Consider the following 15,082-nt stretch of genomic DNA (forward strand, 5'->3'; position numbering starts at 1 on the left):
TCACATGAGCTAAAACCCATGCAACTCCAGACAGCAGAAAGAACACTGGTCAGAAAACTCAGCAGACTTATGTTTCTTCAGCTTACACTTAACTATACTTACGAATTTGAGCCTTAATTGACTCATTTGGAAAAAGTTCAAGTCTTTCTCCACTCACATGGTTGTTGCAAAGCTAAAACAACTTAGTACATAAAATTATGATAATTCTGATCTACAGTCTATTGACTTCTGTATCTGCAACTCTCACACACTAGGATCACACTGCTATGTTCATATAATGGCCATAATGGGCTGAGGAATGCAATATGAGATCCAGTGGTTCTCTAGGACAGGCAGAAGCCCCCTACGGGCCTTCCCAATTCTGACTTCTTGTCTTAAGAGGACATTTGTCAGAATGAGTTGTGTTCCACAGGCAGATTATTCTAATACACCCTCTGGCTTACAGAGCATTACACCTTGGGCAGCCAACGTTTTATAAAATGAGCACAGTGATAGCGTAACACATAATATCTCTTCAAGAAACCTTACTTACAGAATCCCTCTATGATGACGGACTTGAATTTCTTGGGTGCAGTGAAAAGTAGCCATTCCAGAGCTCTGTGAGTTTGATAACAATGAGCCCAGATTTGCCCCAGTTATTTTATTCTTGATGTATAAAGCAAAACAGAGCAAGTTCACCTGCTGTTTAACATACGAAAAGTTACCCCATCCCTGATGTCATCATGAGAATTTAAACATTAGCCATGCCCCTGAGAAAAAAGCCACCATTTCAAACTACTAAATAGATGGTACAAAAACGTTTGCATTTCAATAGAACTAGCTTTATTATTATTATTTTTTTAAACAAAAGAAATGGTCTAAAAGCAAATGCAGATATGTACCGAGGGATGGACATGACCTGGTACTTACAGAAGAGCTGCTGTGCCATAAATGAAAACAGAATGTTAGGAGAAAAATGGTATTTCAGGTGCTGTCTGCTTGAATAATCTGGAGACGCAAGTTAACTGAAAGAAGGTGATGTGCCAAGCAATCAGCAGGAACAAAAAACAAAACCAAACACAACCACCAGCAGCTGCTTCCCAAGAACTATGTGCTGACAGCATGAGAACTGCCATCAACTCACAGTCTTCTCATTTTCCCCGTTTTCTATAATTTTCCTCTTCTTTTCATCTGTTTTCTTCTTGAAGATGTTATTTCGGTAAAACTGAAGTTCTTTGATGCTTTCGCTAATGTCATCGAGCGCCCTACAAGCAAACACATCATACTGAATTGAAATGTCCACGGAGGAAGTAAGCAATCGACAATGTAGCTTCTTACAAGTAACAACAGGTACGACTGCAAATGCCACTGACACCATCAAGAAGAGGAACATTCCAATAAAGCAAATTTAAGTACTTTGTTAAAAAAAAAAAAGTTGGATTAAAAAAAATTTCCTAAAATATATCAGATTATAAAGTCTCCTAAACTGTCCTATAAGGTGGTGAAGTGTTCCATGGAAAAAAAGAATTCCAGGGCTAAGTGAGTTTAGGAAAAACTAGATCAAGCATTCCTTTCCTGAACTTATTTACTAATGTGTACTGTGAATTTCCAAGGGGAGGCTGTACTAGGCACACAGTAGTTCTAAAACTTAACCACATGTGTGGAATAATCATTAACAGCTCATGGAACAGAGTTTGGGAAACACTGTGCAATACTTAGAGACATCCCTATACAAAATATACTGACCTGCTCAAACAGGACTCATGACTCAGTCATAATAAACACTGATCATCAGACAGTACCTAACCATAACAGAGGATCTACCTCCTCTCTGGTAGAGATTTGTGCTACCATCAGCTACAACACCCTCTCTTCTCCAAAATGCTCTCATCTGTTGTAGCCTGAGAAATCAAGTAACCGAGATTACGAGACCTGTGTGCAGGCCAATCAGTAAGCTCTGAATGATAAGCCAAGGGCTTCTTCTAGAGAATAAACCGCACAAATGTTCATGCGAGAATTTTACGATGGTTATTGTTGTGGCTAAAACGACAGTTTTGCTTTCTTCCCTGGTATTGGATATGTGGTGGAGAGCAGACTAAATCAAGGTACACAACATCTTACCTACAACACTTCAATCCAAAAACATCTGAAAATCCAAAGTACTTTTGTGACTCGCTCGGTAGCAAAACCTGATCAATCTTGACATGGGGCTCTTTATACTCATCAGTTATGCCATTTGGTGTGCATGTCCGTACATTTCGCTGCAGAAACATCCGTGTGTTTGACCATGGGATGCTTCTTCAGACCTTCTAAGGCATGTTATATAACGGTAAATACCACAAATACACTACTACCTTTCTAAAGCTTGAAAATTTCCGAAATCCGAAAGACATCAAACCCTAATTATTTCAGATAAGGTATTCTAAACCTGTATTCTGCTGTGGTCCGTGCAATTCCCCCGCAAAGAAACACTAGCATGCCAGGCTCCTTATAGCAGGGACTCAGTCTTTCTGTTTGCCTAGAACTGTGCACGTAGGCACTCAGCAAAGGGATGAACTCAAGGCTGCCCTTAGTAGTCAGCTGCTAGGGGCGCCTGGGTGGCTCAGTTGGTTAAGCAACTGCCTTCGGCTCAGGTCATGATCCTAGAGTCCCGGGATCGAGTCCCACATCGGGCTTCCTGCTCAACAGGGAGTCTGCTTCTCCCTCTGACCCTCCCCCCTCTCATGAGCGAGCTCTCTCTCAAATAAATAAATAAAATCTTAAAAAAAAAAAAAAAAAAAAGAAGTCAGCTGCTAAATCCCCAACCGAGTTTTATGGTTCCTCCTGAATGATGATAAAATTAAAAAAAAAAAGTAAAAGAGCCAGTACAGGACACTGGATAAACAAAATCTTCAAATTTCTTGTGTACCTGTGCCTAAGTCTGCAGTCTTAATAGAAAGGATCTGAAACACTCAAAAGTGTCAAAGTTAGGCTAACTATGTTATATAACTGTCCACAAAGTGTTCTAATTAATTTTAAGTGGTACAAGTATTCGTCTCCTTGCTGGGAAGAATATCAATACTGCTCATTACTAGAAAGATTACAGACTGTTTCATCATACCTACAAACTAAGCTATCTTTTAGTGTTAAAAGATGCTATCCATCTCAGAAAGGACTACTAGAATCCTGACGAGAATTCCTAATAATCTTAGCAAAAAGAAAAAAAAATATATTTATGCTAGTTGACCTTTGTTTTTCCCCCCAAGAAAAAAGAGTAGAGAACAGACAGTATTTTAAGCAGTCAGGAATTTGGGGGTTATATGTGTGTCAGATTGCCAAGTGCTTGGAAGGACCCAAACTTACCTGTGAGAAGCAGCCTTCTTTGGCGCAAATTCATATTCTTCTGGATACCAGCGTCTATACACAGCAAAAATGGAACTCTCAAAGGAAACTGTCTCAAATATACTGGATAATTACCTCCTTCCAGTCATTTATTAACACTGAAAAAGGCATTTGGGTTGTGACTATCAAGATGCTTCCTTGCCTGGGACTCTCTTTTCCACCCTCTCTTCACCCTAGATATTCTCTTTAGGCAAGCTCACCCATGTCTATGATTCCTAGATTCATTCCATTCCAGCCGTCTCCTAATTTGTCATGGATAGCCAACCACCTGCTGGACATCTCCACCTACAAATCCATTAGACACTTCTAATCAACATATATAAAACTACACTTATCCTCAAGACCTCCCTTCTCCCATCCACCAAATCTGCATTTGCTCCTATTTTCCCCTTTATCTTTGAACAATTCCATCATCTGCCTACCTGCCCAAACCAGGAATACTAGAATTGCTTTAGAGATCTTCCTTTCCCTCACTCCCCCATTCAAGCATTCCATACCATGCCAAGAGATGTCGCAGATGGGACATTCTCCGCACCCTTCTCTGCCACCCAAATGCCATGTCCCTAGCTCATTCTTCCCTCAAGATAAGGCAAAAATCTCCTTTCTTATCTCCCTTTTCTTGCCACCTTATAATCAGAATGACCTAATCGTATCACTCACTGCTCTACTTACACTTTTTGAAAGGAACCCATCCCTTATGTTAACCAACTCAGCCCACCACACAAGCCCTTCACAATTTGGCCTCACCTCCCACCTTCTGCAAACTGCATGCTTGGCAATCCAGCATTGATGAACTATTTGTAATTCCCTTATCTTCCTGAGCCCTCATTTCTTCATACTTCTGCCCATTCTCTGGAATCCTCCTGCCTCATTTAAATGCCAGGAAAACATCCAACTCCTCTTTACATCTCAACTTAAATCTCCTAGGTAAAGCTTTCCCCGACTTCCCACTCTTCACTCCAACAGCTAGGGGCTCCTTCCCCCTGGTGCCCTCAATATTCAATATGCACATTTCCATTACAGAAGTCATCATACAGTATATGAGTCAGGTGTGTTTTTTACACATCTCTCAAACCACTAGATTCTATGCTATTTCAAGGCTTTTCATCTGTTACGTTCCCAGCACATAGGCCAATGCCTGGCACATAATGGTGTTCAATAAATTTTCTGGACTAATGAAATTTATACAGAAGATTTTCGACATTGTTTCGATTTCTCACCAGTCCAGAATCAACTAAGGACCTGTCCAAGTGAGAAAGGGATGAAGTTATGCACCCACCTGGCTCCCGCAGTTCTATCGTTCTATTCAATTACTTTCCACAAATTCTCAATTAAAACATGCTAAATGAGGCAATTTAATGGATCCTAAATATAGCCCTTACCTGCACAGTTCTTTAACAGTGCTCACATCAATTATTCTATAATGAAGATGTTTCATGAACTGGGGCATGTATTTGTCAAGAAACTTCTTATCTGCATGAACTGAATTTCCTAGAAAGACACGAAGCATACTGCATCTGTGTATTTCTAGCAATATACAACAGGATACAAAAATTCATTAACTGGTATTGAAATGGAGAGGATTTTTTTTTTTTTTTTTTTAAGTCAAACAATTCCTAAAAGCATCTCGGAATTTCTAAATCAGGTTTGAGTGCATTTGATTACGTTACAAGTATAGACTTCTGAGTAGTCAGTCTAGCTCATAATAAATTTATAAACAGCCTCTCTATGGACAAAAGGATAAATCTACCATTCCACATACTTAAAATAATGCACAAATCTATTTGTTACTTTTTCAGATCATATCAGATGTGCAAATTTTCTCCCAGTGTCATGAAAGCCACACTATTAACACTAAAAACTTAACTGAACCACATTAAGTAAATAAAGCTTTATTCACATTCCAATTTTAACAAATCATATCCATATTCATGTTTCCATACAGTAATTTATATTAAAAACACTAAATTTTAAATAAGTACTTTAAAACAGACAGCAGCCACACTAACTAGAGGGAAAATATATATACAACATATACTCTAATACTTAATGTCAAAACTTTTTTTTTTAATGAAATTTAAGGAAAGTGTAGGTTATCATATCAATTTACATATACAAATGCAAATACACCTCCACAGACCATTAACTCCTCTGACAATGGCAGGACTTTCAAAATCCTAGTAGAACTGGCCCGGTTTCTTTAAGAAGTCAATGTCACACAGGGAAAAAGGAAAAAAAAAAAAAAAAGGTGGACATTTTAGATTAAGAGACTAAAGAGACAATAATAACCAAATGAAATGCATGAGTCTTGACTGAGTGCTGGTTCAAAAACAATTAGACATTTTGCACGTGGACTAGATGTCAAATGATATTACTGAATTATTTTTAATTACCTTAAATGTGATAATGATACTGTGGCTACATAAGAAAATGTCCTTATTCTTAGGAAATGCTTGATGAAGTATTTAGAAATGAGGTGTCAAAACGCCTACAATTTACTTTCAAATGTCCGACAAAAAAACAGACAGGTAAAACAAACATGGCGCAAGGTTAAACCATTCATTACCAAATCCAACTTTCCTGTACGTGTTGAAATTTTTCCATAATAAAAGTATGAAGGAAAATTTTACTGAATGAGTCTATGTACCCCAGATCCCATGTTGGGTTTCAGGGCAGTTTCCCAATACTCAAATTATACAAGGAAACTTGAACAGAAAATTAAGATGTATAATCCAAGTCAGGGTAAGTGGAAGGCATGATGGTCTTAGTTGATCTTTCTGGAACTGCAGTCTCTTGAACCACTACAATAGAAGACTATCTACAAGGTATTCATAGGATTGGATTTTACCTGCAAGCGGACAGAGCCCCGGAGGAGTCTGCTGTCGTACAAAGGACAGAAATTCATACTCTGCCTGCTGCAATGTCATTGTACTCTCCTTCACTGCCTTGGTTAGACCAGACTGCAAGAGAGAATCCCCAGCCCCCACCAGAAACACATCAAGTCAGTTTTCAAAGGCATCCAGAAATGAAACTTCACTGCTAAAATGGGCAAATATAACCATAGATGGACCATTTATAAAGCTCAAGTTCACAATGAAACTGCCATCTTTGCTCTGATTTTTTCTTAAAGAATCCAGGTCAAATAAGCTATGTTCCTGATTGTTAATAGCATTTCCACACAGTCAAAAAAAGATGGTGCTCAAAGTCCAAGCTCTGGGAAGAAACAACTATTAACAGGAAAACAGCATTCCCCCTTTTCTGAAAGTTGATGTCTAACCTTATCCAAAAGACTGATTTGAGCAATACTTGACAATCCGCAATGCGTTCGCGACAGACTGAATGCAGGAGAGGAAAAAAGAGAACATTCAGGAGATGATCTCGAGAGGTCCCAAAGATGACAGGTAAACAAGCAAGCAGTCTCCCAGGCTTGCCAAGCAATCTTCCTCTAACCCTTTTTAGAATCCCATCCAACAATGGTATAGGATTCAGATGTGGGAGCGACACGCTTGTTACTGATCCCCAGAGCAGCACTCCTGTTATTTTGGTAATGTTACCTTCCCATGATGCTCCTTACACCAATCTGACATGCTGTCCAGTAACTCATCTGGCTGTTTTATAATCAGGTTAGGACCCTGTGGATGGGAAAAGCCATTAGTCATCCAGAATTGACAGGGATAACCGTGGTTTCTGAGGTAAAGTTTACGCTGCTGTCAGGATTCAATAGATAGATAGCAGAGAAAGAGATGAGGGCCCTTTGTTATCTCTGTAAGTGGTCCTTATTCATTCCAGCACTGTTTACAATGGCTAAAAGGAATGCATACATGCACGTGCACACACGCATGCACACACACCTCTGGAAAGTGAAACGCCTAACAGAGGACATTGGTTGTCTGTCAAGGATCAGCAAACTATAGCCCCAGCCTTTGGCTTTTTTTTTTATCCAGCAAGCTAAGAATAATTTTTACATTTGTAAAGAGTTATAAAACAAACACGTGACAGGTATGTGAAACTCCAAATGTAAAATATTTACTATTTGGTCTTTTTTCAGAAAGAGCCTGCCAACCTCTAACTAGGAGTTCATTTTGGAAAGTGTCTATATTGCCAAGTGAAAAAAGCAAACTGCAGAACGGTATATATGTGCATGTGATTTCGTGTACACGTGTTTAAATAAAAAAACACACATTTATATATGCATACAAAATACCAAGAAAATATACAAACTTTGGGGAATAGGATGCAGCAGCAGAACAGGGCAAAAAAACCCAGCTTTCTACACATACATTTTGGATAAAGTTATACTGTTTAATTTTAACAATATTTTTGTATCAAAAGGTTAAAAAGGTAACTGGCAACATTTGGAAAAAGAAAAAAAAAGTAACACGTGGTTCTCAAATCCTCCACTCCATTTAACAGAAAATTGAACTTCTGAGTGTCTCAGACAGAGTCCCAGCAGTCACAGAAGCCTGACTTGTGGCATTAAAGTAAGTCTTCATGGGTATAGTTTCTCCTGTACGATGGCGATAACAAACTGCCCCCCCCCCAACGGAATGTTTAACATAGGATAAAAGAAATTATAGATATCAAAGTTCTTTGAACTTTTGGAAGTATTCTATGAATCCAAGGTATTATTACTACTAAGGTGGTAAAAATAATTTGCGATCACTGAGAGGAATGACTAGAATTTGACTATTTGACATCTTAAAACTAACAGGGAGTTTCAGCCAAATAAGAAAATTGGTAAAGGCAATCCCCAAGAAGCAAAAAATTTGTTCTGATTAGTTTTTTAAAAAACCAAAAAACCTCATACTGTTAAAAAAACAAAAAACAATTTCAAAAAACCATGATGGGAAAAGCAAACTATTAATCTAAGGCTATCTAACTTATTTTAGGTCCCAGTTTGGCACACTAAACTACCTACAGAAAAATTTTCAGGGTAGGATGTTTACTCTTCTACCAGCATAAAACATTTTCCTCAGACTCATATACAAGAATAAAACATATTTTCCACAGAAAGGACACTTAAGAGCCCTGCGCATATTTTTTTTAACATTCTTATCCTCATCTGACTGAGTCTATTTACAAATGCCACACTCATCTGCAGCTGTGTGAATACAGACCCAAATTTCCTCCAGGGTACATACTAACTAACTGGTCCATTAAACTGTCAGTATTTCACATTATATCAACAGTCTAAAGGAAAAACTCTTCTTCAGCCAAGGGTAAGTAGGGCTCACAAAATAAAGACACTTCTCTTCCCTATTCATCCGTACTAAATTCCAAGTGACAGGAAAAAACAACCAAACCTAAAACACAGAACTTTATTTATATAATGTTAAAAAAAAAAAAAAAAGGAAAAGAAAGGAGCTAGTTGTTATGATGCGAAATACAAAGTCTCATGATTCTCCTCCAGCTGATGTATCAAGTGGTACTCCAGGATGTATGCCTGGTACTCTACAAAAGTCACAATTCATCTATAAATACCTTCTCCTGTCCCTTACCTACCAAGATAAGTCTTACTGTGCATTTATGAAATCTCTCCAGTGTCAGCAGCACATCACTCCCGCTCTCTGGGAATTGACTTTAACAGGACTTCCTTTTCCACAAACATCCCCACTGTGTTCCTATTCTAGAGTTTCTTATGGCCTCTGAAAATCCTGACAATACGAGACCGGGGACCAATTCCAGACCAGACGCCCTCACACACTTCTCAAATGCTTCATAAGTGGCCAAAAGGCAACAGGTGTGTTGTTTTGCTTAACGTTTCAGCTAAAAGCAGCATGTTAAAACCTTAATCATGCCCAATATATCAACAAGAGAGTATTCTGATTCTGCCTCAACAGGAATTCTAAAATCTTAATATAGATCTAGACAAGCACACATCCTAGTTGAGAAGGCAGAAACTGGACATAGAGAATCGAGTTAAAATTAAGGTGATGACATACAGATATTTTGGCCTGAGTCACTAATCCTGATGACACAACAGCTGGTTGTCTTATTGGTTAGAAGTACTTTACTCAAACCACCTGGGTTAAATTCCTGACTCCCCCAGTAATAAGCCAGGTGGCCTTGGGAAAATTACCCAATATCTCCATGCCAAAATGTCCTCTTCTATGAGTGCAACCACCTCCCTTATAGTTGTTGTAAGGACTAACAGTGTATACATGTAAAGCATTTAGAACTGTGGGAGGCACACAGTAAGGTCTCAGTAAACAAGGGCATGTAGGTTTCTGTAATTTTTGGCATGGATAACTGAAAAATAGCTAGACTGTGAGATAGACTACTTTGGTTCCAGAACCAACCCTACCATGACCTAGCATATTCCTTGGGAACTTAACCTATATGGACCTCAGTTTTCTTATTTTTTAAATAAGGAGATGGGGAAAAATGATTTAGATTTCTCATACACTCTAAACAGTATGACTGTATTACGTGGCATCACCTACTTCAGCCAAAATGTTGAGATCAGAGTCAGTTATCAGACAGGCCATCTCAATAATCTGGTCCTTCTCAATGTCCAATCCTGTCATCTGCAACCAAAAATAAATATGTAACACACCAAACCATCTTTCTGGTCTATTTTACCCAATTTTATTGAACAGTAATTCCCTCAAGCATATTCCATTTATATCCCATAGCCAGGATAAAAGAGACAACAATGCTTCTCTGGCAAGCCCCCAAGACACTAAATATGAGTCACTTATTCAGTGAATATTTACCAAGGGCCTGCTATATGTCAGGCACCCCAGTTCTACTGCAGGACAGATGCAAAGTCAGCAAAATTGAGTGCTGACAGCATTCAATTTGGTAAGAGACTACTCACATCACTACATCTCTGCAGTTTACAAAGTTTTCATATTAATTACACCTCTTGATCTTCATCACAATCTAACGTAGAAAGCACTGTTATTACCCCCATTTCATATATAAGAAAACTGAAGTTCAACCGAGGCGGGGAGTCTTCAGCATGGGTATGGAAAACCTCGAGGGATCAGAACTGGGTTCTAGTCCCAACTCAGAACCCAACAGCATGACCTTGAATGAGCTCAATCCTCTCTCTGGGCCTCGGTTTTCTCGTTTATGGAATAAGAGGTAAGGCTGAGTCATCTCCGGAGTCCCGTCCAGCTATAACAACCTAGGGTCCTGTTAAGACTGCGGAAGGAGAGTCTGGAGTCTAGCAAAGTCGCTGTCCCAACCCCCCACCCCAGTGACCCTAAACCCAGAGGAACCAAAGCGTTAGGGAGGTTTACATCTGGGTGGAGGGGATTGGGGGGAGCCATATGGATGACTCTTCCCTTTGGAAAACAAACCCCACAGCCCAGCACAGTCCCCGACACCTACAGAACTCCAGCCTGCCGACCTGCCCCGCGCAGCACACAGCCCGGCGGCGCTCACATGCCACACCTGAGACCCAGAGACCCGCCGCTGTCCGCGGACAGGCTCAGCTCCTCGGTCTACGCGCGGAACCTCACTCGCCTCCCCTCACCCCCGCCGACCGCACTCACCTCCAAGTCCACCCAAACCATCCGCTGAGCCATGCTCTCCCCTGCCGCCATGGCTGCGCCACCTTCGCGGACACCCCACGACCCGAACTGCCCGCGACTCCCACCCACACCTCGCAACAGCCTGGAGCCCAGGGAGCCGCCTAGCATCACCCGGCACGAGCCGCCACAGCCCCAGCCTCTCAGCCGGCGCTGGCGCAGGCGCGATGGTCGCTAAACGTCGCAAACCCGCGGGGAGGCGCAGGAGCGAAAACCACAAGTTCCAGCATCCTATGCGCCAGCTGGCCCTGAACAGCCCGGCTTAGCTGCCGAATGGGATGATGGGAGTTGGAGTCTCGCCCGGTGTTCCGACCGGTTTCCCCCACCCCCGCCACGTGTTTTCGGATGTTACTGGACGCGCATGTTTTTCAGAACTAAGTTTATTCGTTTCACAGAGTTATTTCCTGACTTTGGATTAGTTGCAAAGCGCCTAGTTGAGAAAGAAGTCTTACTTTCTTTGGTCAAAAAAGACCTGATTATTTATTATTTTTTATCTTTTTTGGTCCCCTCCCCCCTTTTTTTTTACTTACCTGCCCCTCCACTCCCCACTGGGTATTTTTCTCATCAACGTAAGGCAGCAGTGCGGTGTGCTGCTTTTTTAGGCCAGAAGGCCAATTCGGCTATCGTCAAATCCTTTAGAAATCCTTGAGATCTCGTGTGAGCGATCTCTTAGCATGCATTAGGTGTTCAATAAGACTTTCTTCCCTTGGCAAAGGGCTGCTCTTTATTCCTTAGGGAGGGAGGGGGTCTGTTTCAGCTCAGCTGTGCGGTGTCAGTGGTAATGACTTCCTGCTCCACCCTTACAAGTCCTCAAAGTTTAAATCTTGTCCTTTTATAACGAATCTATGCAGCAAATTAAAATGAACTAAAAACAGCTCTGTCTGCTCTGTAATCTGCTTTGGTTTTGATTGAGTAATCTCCGATGTAGCTATAGTTTCCGTCATTTCCAGGAGATGGCCATCAGCAGAACCTGTTGACCGTGTAGTATCAAATTGCACGACTCTCTTAAATCTTGGCTATTCAGTAACAAACTCGTGTGCAGAGTGCAACTTTGTCACAAAATTGGCTTCAGCCTGGAATTACACCCTCTATGTATTTTTTCTGAAAGCCGTATTGCCACTAATTACAGAGCTTGTGGTCCATCGCATTCGTACCTGGTGAGCTGGTTTTGTGAGAAACTTGTTACCTAATCAGAGCTGTAAGGATAGCATAGTGTACTGGATGTCACCTTCAACTCCTTTGGTGTACCCAAACCACCACCTGCCAGGGCACATAGAAACTCTTTGAAGGGTCATGAAATTGTGTGCACAGATTGTATACTTATAAAGACTTTTATTGTGCACAATGTCTATGTATTATAACTGCACTGCCTGATGAGTCACATTGTTTTGCTATAGCTTTTTATTCACTGTAGCCTACTTTATAAGAAACAGTCTACATTTCTTCCTTTTTTCCCTTAGTTTTTAACTTGATCCATAGAAAGAATCAGTTGAAATACAGAAACTTTTATCAATTGGGCTTATCATCCTTCTAAAGTATTATTTCTTTAAATTTTCACAAAACACCTTTTGTTTTCAAAGTTACTACTAAAACATTGTTCAGTTTTATTAGAAATTACAACTTAGAGGGGAGCCTGGGTGGCTCAGTTGGTTAAGCGACTGCCTTCGGCTCAGGTCATGATGCTGGAGTCCCGGGATCGAGTCCCGCATCGGGCTCCCTGCTCAGCGGGGAGTCTGCTTCTCCCTCTGACCCTCCTCCCTCTCATGCTCTCTGTCTCTCATTCTCTCTCTCTCAAATAAATAAATAAAATCTTTTAAAAAAAAAAAAAAAGAAAGAAAGAAATTACAACTTAGAAAATGCTATTTACATTTAAGAACTTATATCCTGAAAATTTATGACCTTAATTTTAAAATACTATGTAGTTAAAAATTACGTGTGGACATTTTTGAAACTTCGGTTTTCATAGTAACTACTTTATAATGATAAAGACACATTTTAGGTGAATGGTGCTATAACGCAAGGAGACTTAGCAGTTGTTGGTTTTTGTTTGTAATATCGTTACATTGGTGATCTTAAAGATTAATGTCCCAAAGCAGAGCACTGTATGCACCAAATTCACAAATCCCAACCATGTAAATGAGGACAGACACAAGAACATAGAACGCTAGAATCTGCAAGCAGCTTCATCCCGCGGTGGGCTCAATCATTTCTTTGTCTTTTCCACACCACTCTGGTCAGAGACTTTGCCTTTTCATTTCTGTTCAGATCCTATAAAAACTGCTTTTATTAATTAACAACAAGGTTATAGTGCTAAGAAATCTTGTTCTCTAGTATCATAGACGGGTAAACTTTGCTGTTTGAAGTCATTTTAATGAGAATAGAATATCTCCTCTTACTTAAAGAATCTGAGCCTTGTGAGTCACTGACACAGAAAAGCTGCCTTAATTGTCACCCCAGGGGCAGAGATTCAGATAAAAGGTTTTCAGACACAGCATTCCACATTTATCTTGACTTTTTTGTTTCTAAATAAACAGGGCTCTGAGTCAGCTTCTCAACACTGGGGGTAGTCAGACTATGATGTTTCAAACAGAATCAATGACAATGTTTCTAACAGAACATGGCCAAAGCCGCACAAATACTCCCCTAATTAAGAGATCACTAGTTCTTTGTTACATGTTTTTTTACTTTTATTTTCTTAATTGTGGTAAAATAAAGTTTCCCATTTTAACCATTTTTAAGTGTGTAGTTCAGTGGCATGAAGTACGTTGTTGTGCACCCATCAATGCCATCCATGTCCAGAACTTTCTCATCTTTCCAAACTGAAAATACATGTCCATTAAACACTAACTTCCCATTCCCACCCACCCAACCCCCTCACCCAGCCCTTGGCAATCACCATTCTACTTTGTCTCCCTGAATTTGGCTACACTAAGTATCTCATATAGGTGGAATCATACAATATTTGTCCTTTTATGTCTGGCTTATTTCACTTAGCACAATGTCCTCAAATTTCATCTGTATTATAGTATGCATCACAATTATCTTCCTTTTTAAGGCTGATATTTCATTATATATATATGGCACATGGCATCTTGTTTAGCCAGTCGTCAGTTGATGGACACTTGGGTTGCTTCCACCCTTAGGCTATTTGAGCACTGACATGGTTTTTAATATTTTATATATATATATATTTTTTTTTTTTAATTGGGCTTTCTTACCAGAACTTCCCCAGACCTGCTTTGCTCTCTCACTTCCTAAGCAAAGATTACTATGATAATCAATCTAGAGGTGATCCCCACTCCCCCTGGTTCCTCTTTAGAACTATTCCAAACCCTACCTTTTAAAATGTCCTTCCCTACTACTCCCTCTTAAGAGAGGCCCCTGGTTCCTTCTGTTAATTTTGACAGCAAGTTCATAAAACTAACACTGTTAAAATTGTGTTCTAGTGAACTTTATCTGATATGCTTTATCTACATCCTATTAAACTAGACTTTAATTTCCAAACACATTTATTTTTGTACTTTCATAAGACTTGCACGGAGCCATATAATAATGGTAGTAGTACTAGTTAGTAGTCACCAAAGTAATGAAACTATTTCACACCTGTAAACTGTCCTACAGTTTACAAAATATTTTTAAACAGGCAGTAGGTACCTCATGAATACTTACCAGTTGATGTTACTATCTCTTCCTTTCAACGGCTTTGTGGAACTCAGTCTTGAGAAATGTTGACATCAGGTTTACTGCTGTTAATTACTGACCACTGCTATTTACTTCCATCTAGTGGTCTGGGGAATAAAGGATGATAAATCTTTTGCCTTTACCCTTTACCACTGTAAAAAAAAAAAAACAAACAAAAAGTGGTAAAAATAACTCAACACCCAAAGAACAAAGAATCCAATCAAGAAATGGGCAGAAGACATGAACAGACATTTTTCCAAAGAAGACATCCAAATGGCCAACAGACACATGAAAAAGTGCTCAATATCGCTCAGCATCAGGGAAATCCAAATCAAAACCTCAATGAGATACCACCTCACACCGGTCAGAATGGCTAAAATTTACAAGTCAGGAAACGACAGATGTTGGCGGGGATGCGGAGAAAGGGGAACCCTCCTACACTGTTGGTGGGAATGCAAGCTGGTGCAGCCACTCTGGAAAACTGTATGGAGGTTCCTCAAAAA

The 15,082-nt window shown here is 39.9% G+C and overlaps 1 protein-coding gene and 1 long non-coding RNA gene across 4 annotated transcripts in view; both read right to left on the minus strand.

The window, feature by feature from the left end:
• Positions 1–799: 799 nt before the first annotated feature.
• Positions 800–11,072, minus strand: REXO2 (RNA exonuclease 2). 3 transcript variants are annotated; one of them, XM_006731220.3, is made up of 7 exons: positions 10,863–11,071; positions 9,804–9,887; positions 6,915–6,992; positions 6,209–6,320; positions 4,743–4,851; positions 3,322–3,375; positions 800–1,244 (listed from the first exon to the last, which is right to left on the minus strand). In XM_006731220.3, exons 1-7 carry the CDS (start codon positions 11,007–11,009, stop codon positions 1,115–1,117), a joined length of 714 nt encoding a protein of 237 aa, XP_006731283.1. In that variant the 5' UTR covers positions 11,010–11,071; the 3' UTR covers positions 800–1,114. The 3 variants fall into 3 exon arrangements, with proteins under 3 accessions (XP_006731283.1, XP_030881684.1, XP_030881683.1); XM_031025824.2 differs by lacking the exon at positions 9,804–9,887 and having other exon boundaries at positions 10,863–11,072; XM_031025823.2 differs by lacking the exon at positions 3,322–3,375 and having other exon boundaries at positions 10,863–11,072.
• A 2,059-nt stretch (positions 11,073–13,131) lies between these two features.
• Positions 13,132–15,082, minus strand: part of LOC115940220 (uncharacterized) — a 14,909-nt gene continuing 12,958 nt past the window's right edge. The window contains exons 6-7 of the long non-coding RNA XR_014138923.1: positions 14,568–14,731; positions 13,132–13,717 (exon numbers count right to left, since the gene is read on the minus strand). This is a non-coding gene — a long non-coding RNA (uncharacterized LOC115940220). The remainder of the gene's footprint in view (positions 13,718–14,567; positions 14,732–15,082) is intronic.

Source organism: Leptonychotes weddellii, chromosome 11 (assembly GCF_054177405.1).
Source record: "Leptonychotes weddellii isolate Sample4059 chromosome 11, ASM5417740v2, whole genome shotgun sequence".
Classification (NCBI taxonomy): Eukaryota; Metazoa; Chordata; class Mammalia; order Carnivora; family Phocidae; genus Leptonychotes; species Leptonychotes weddellii.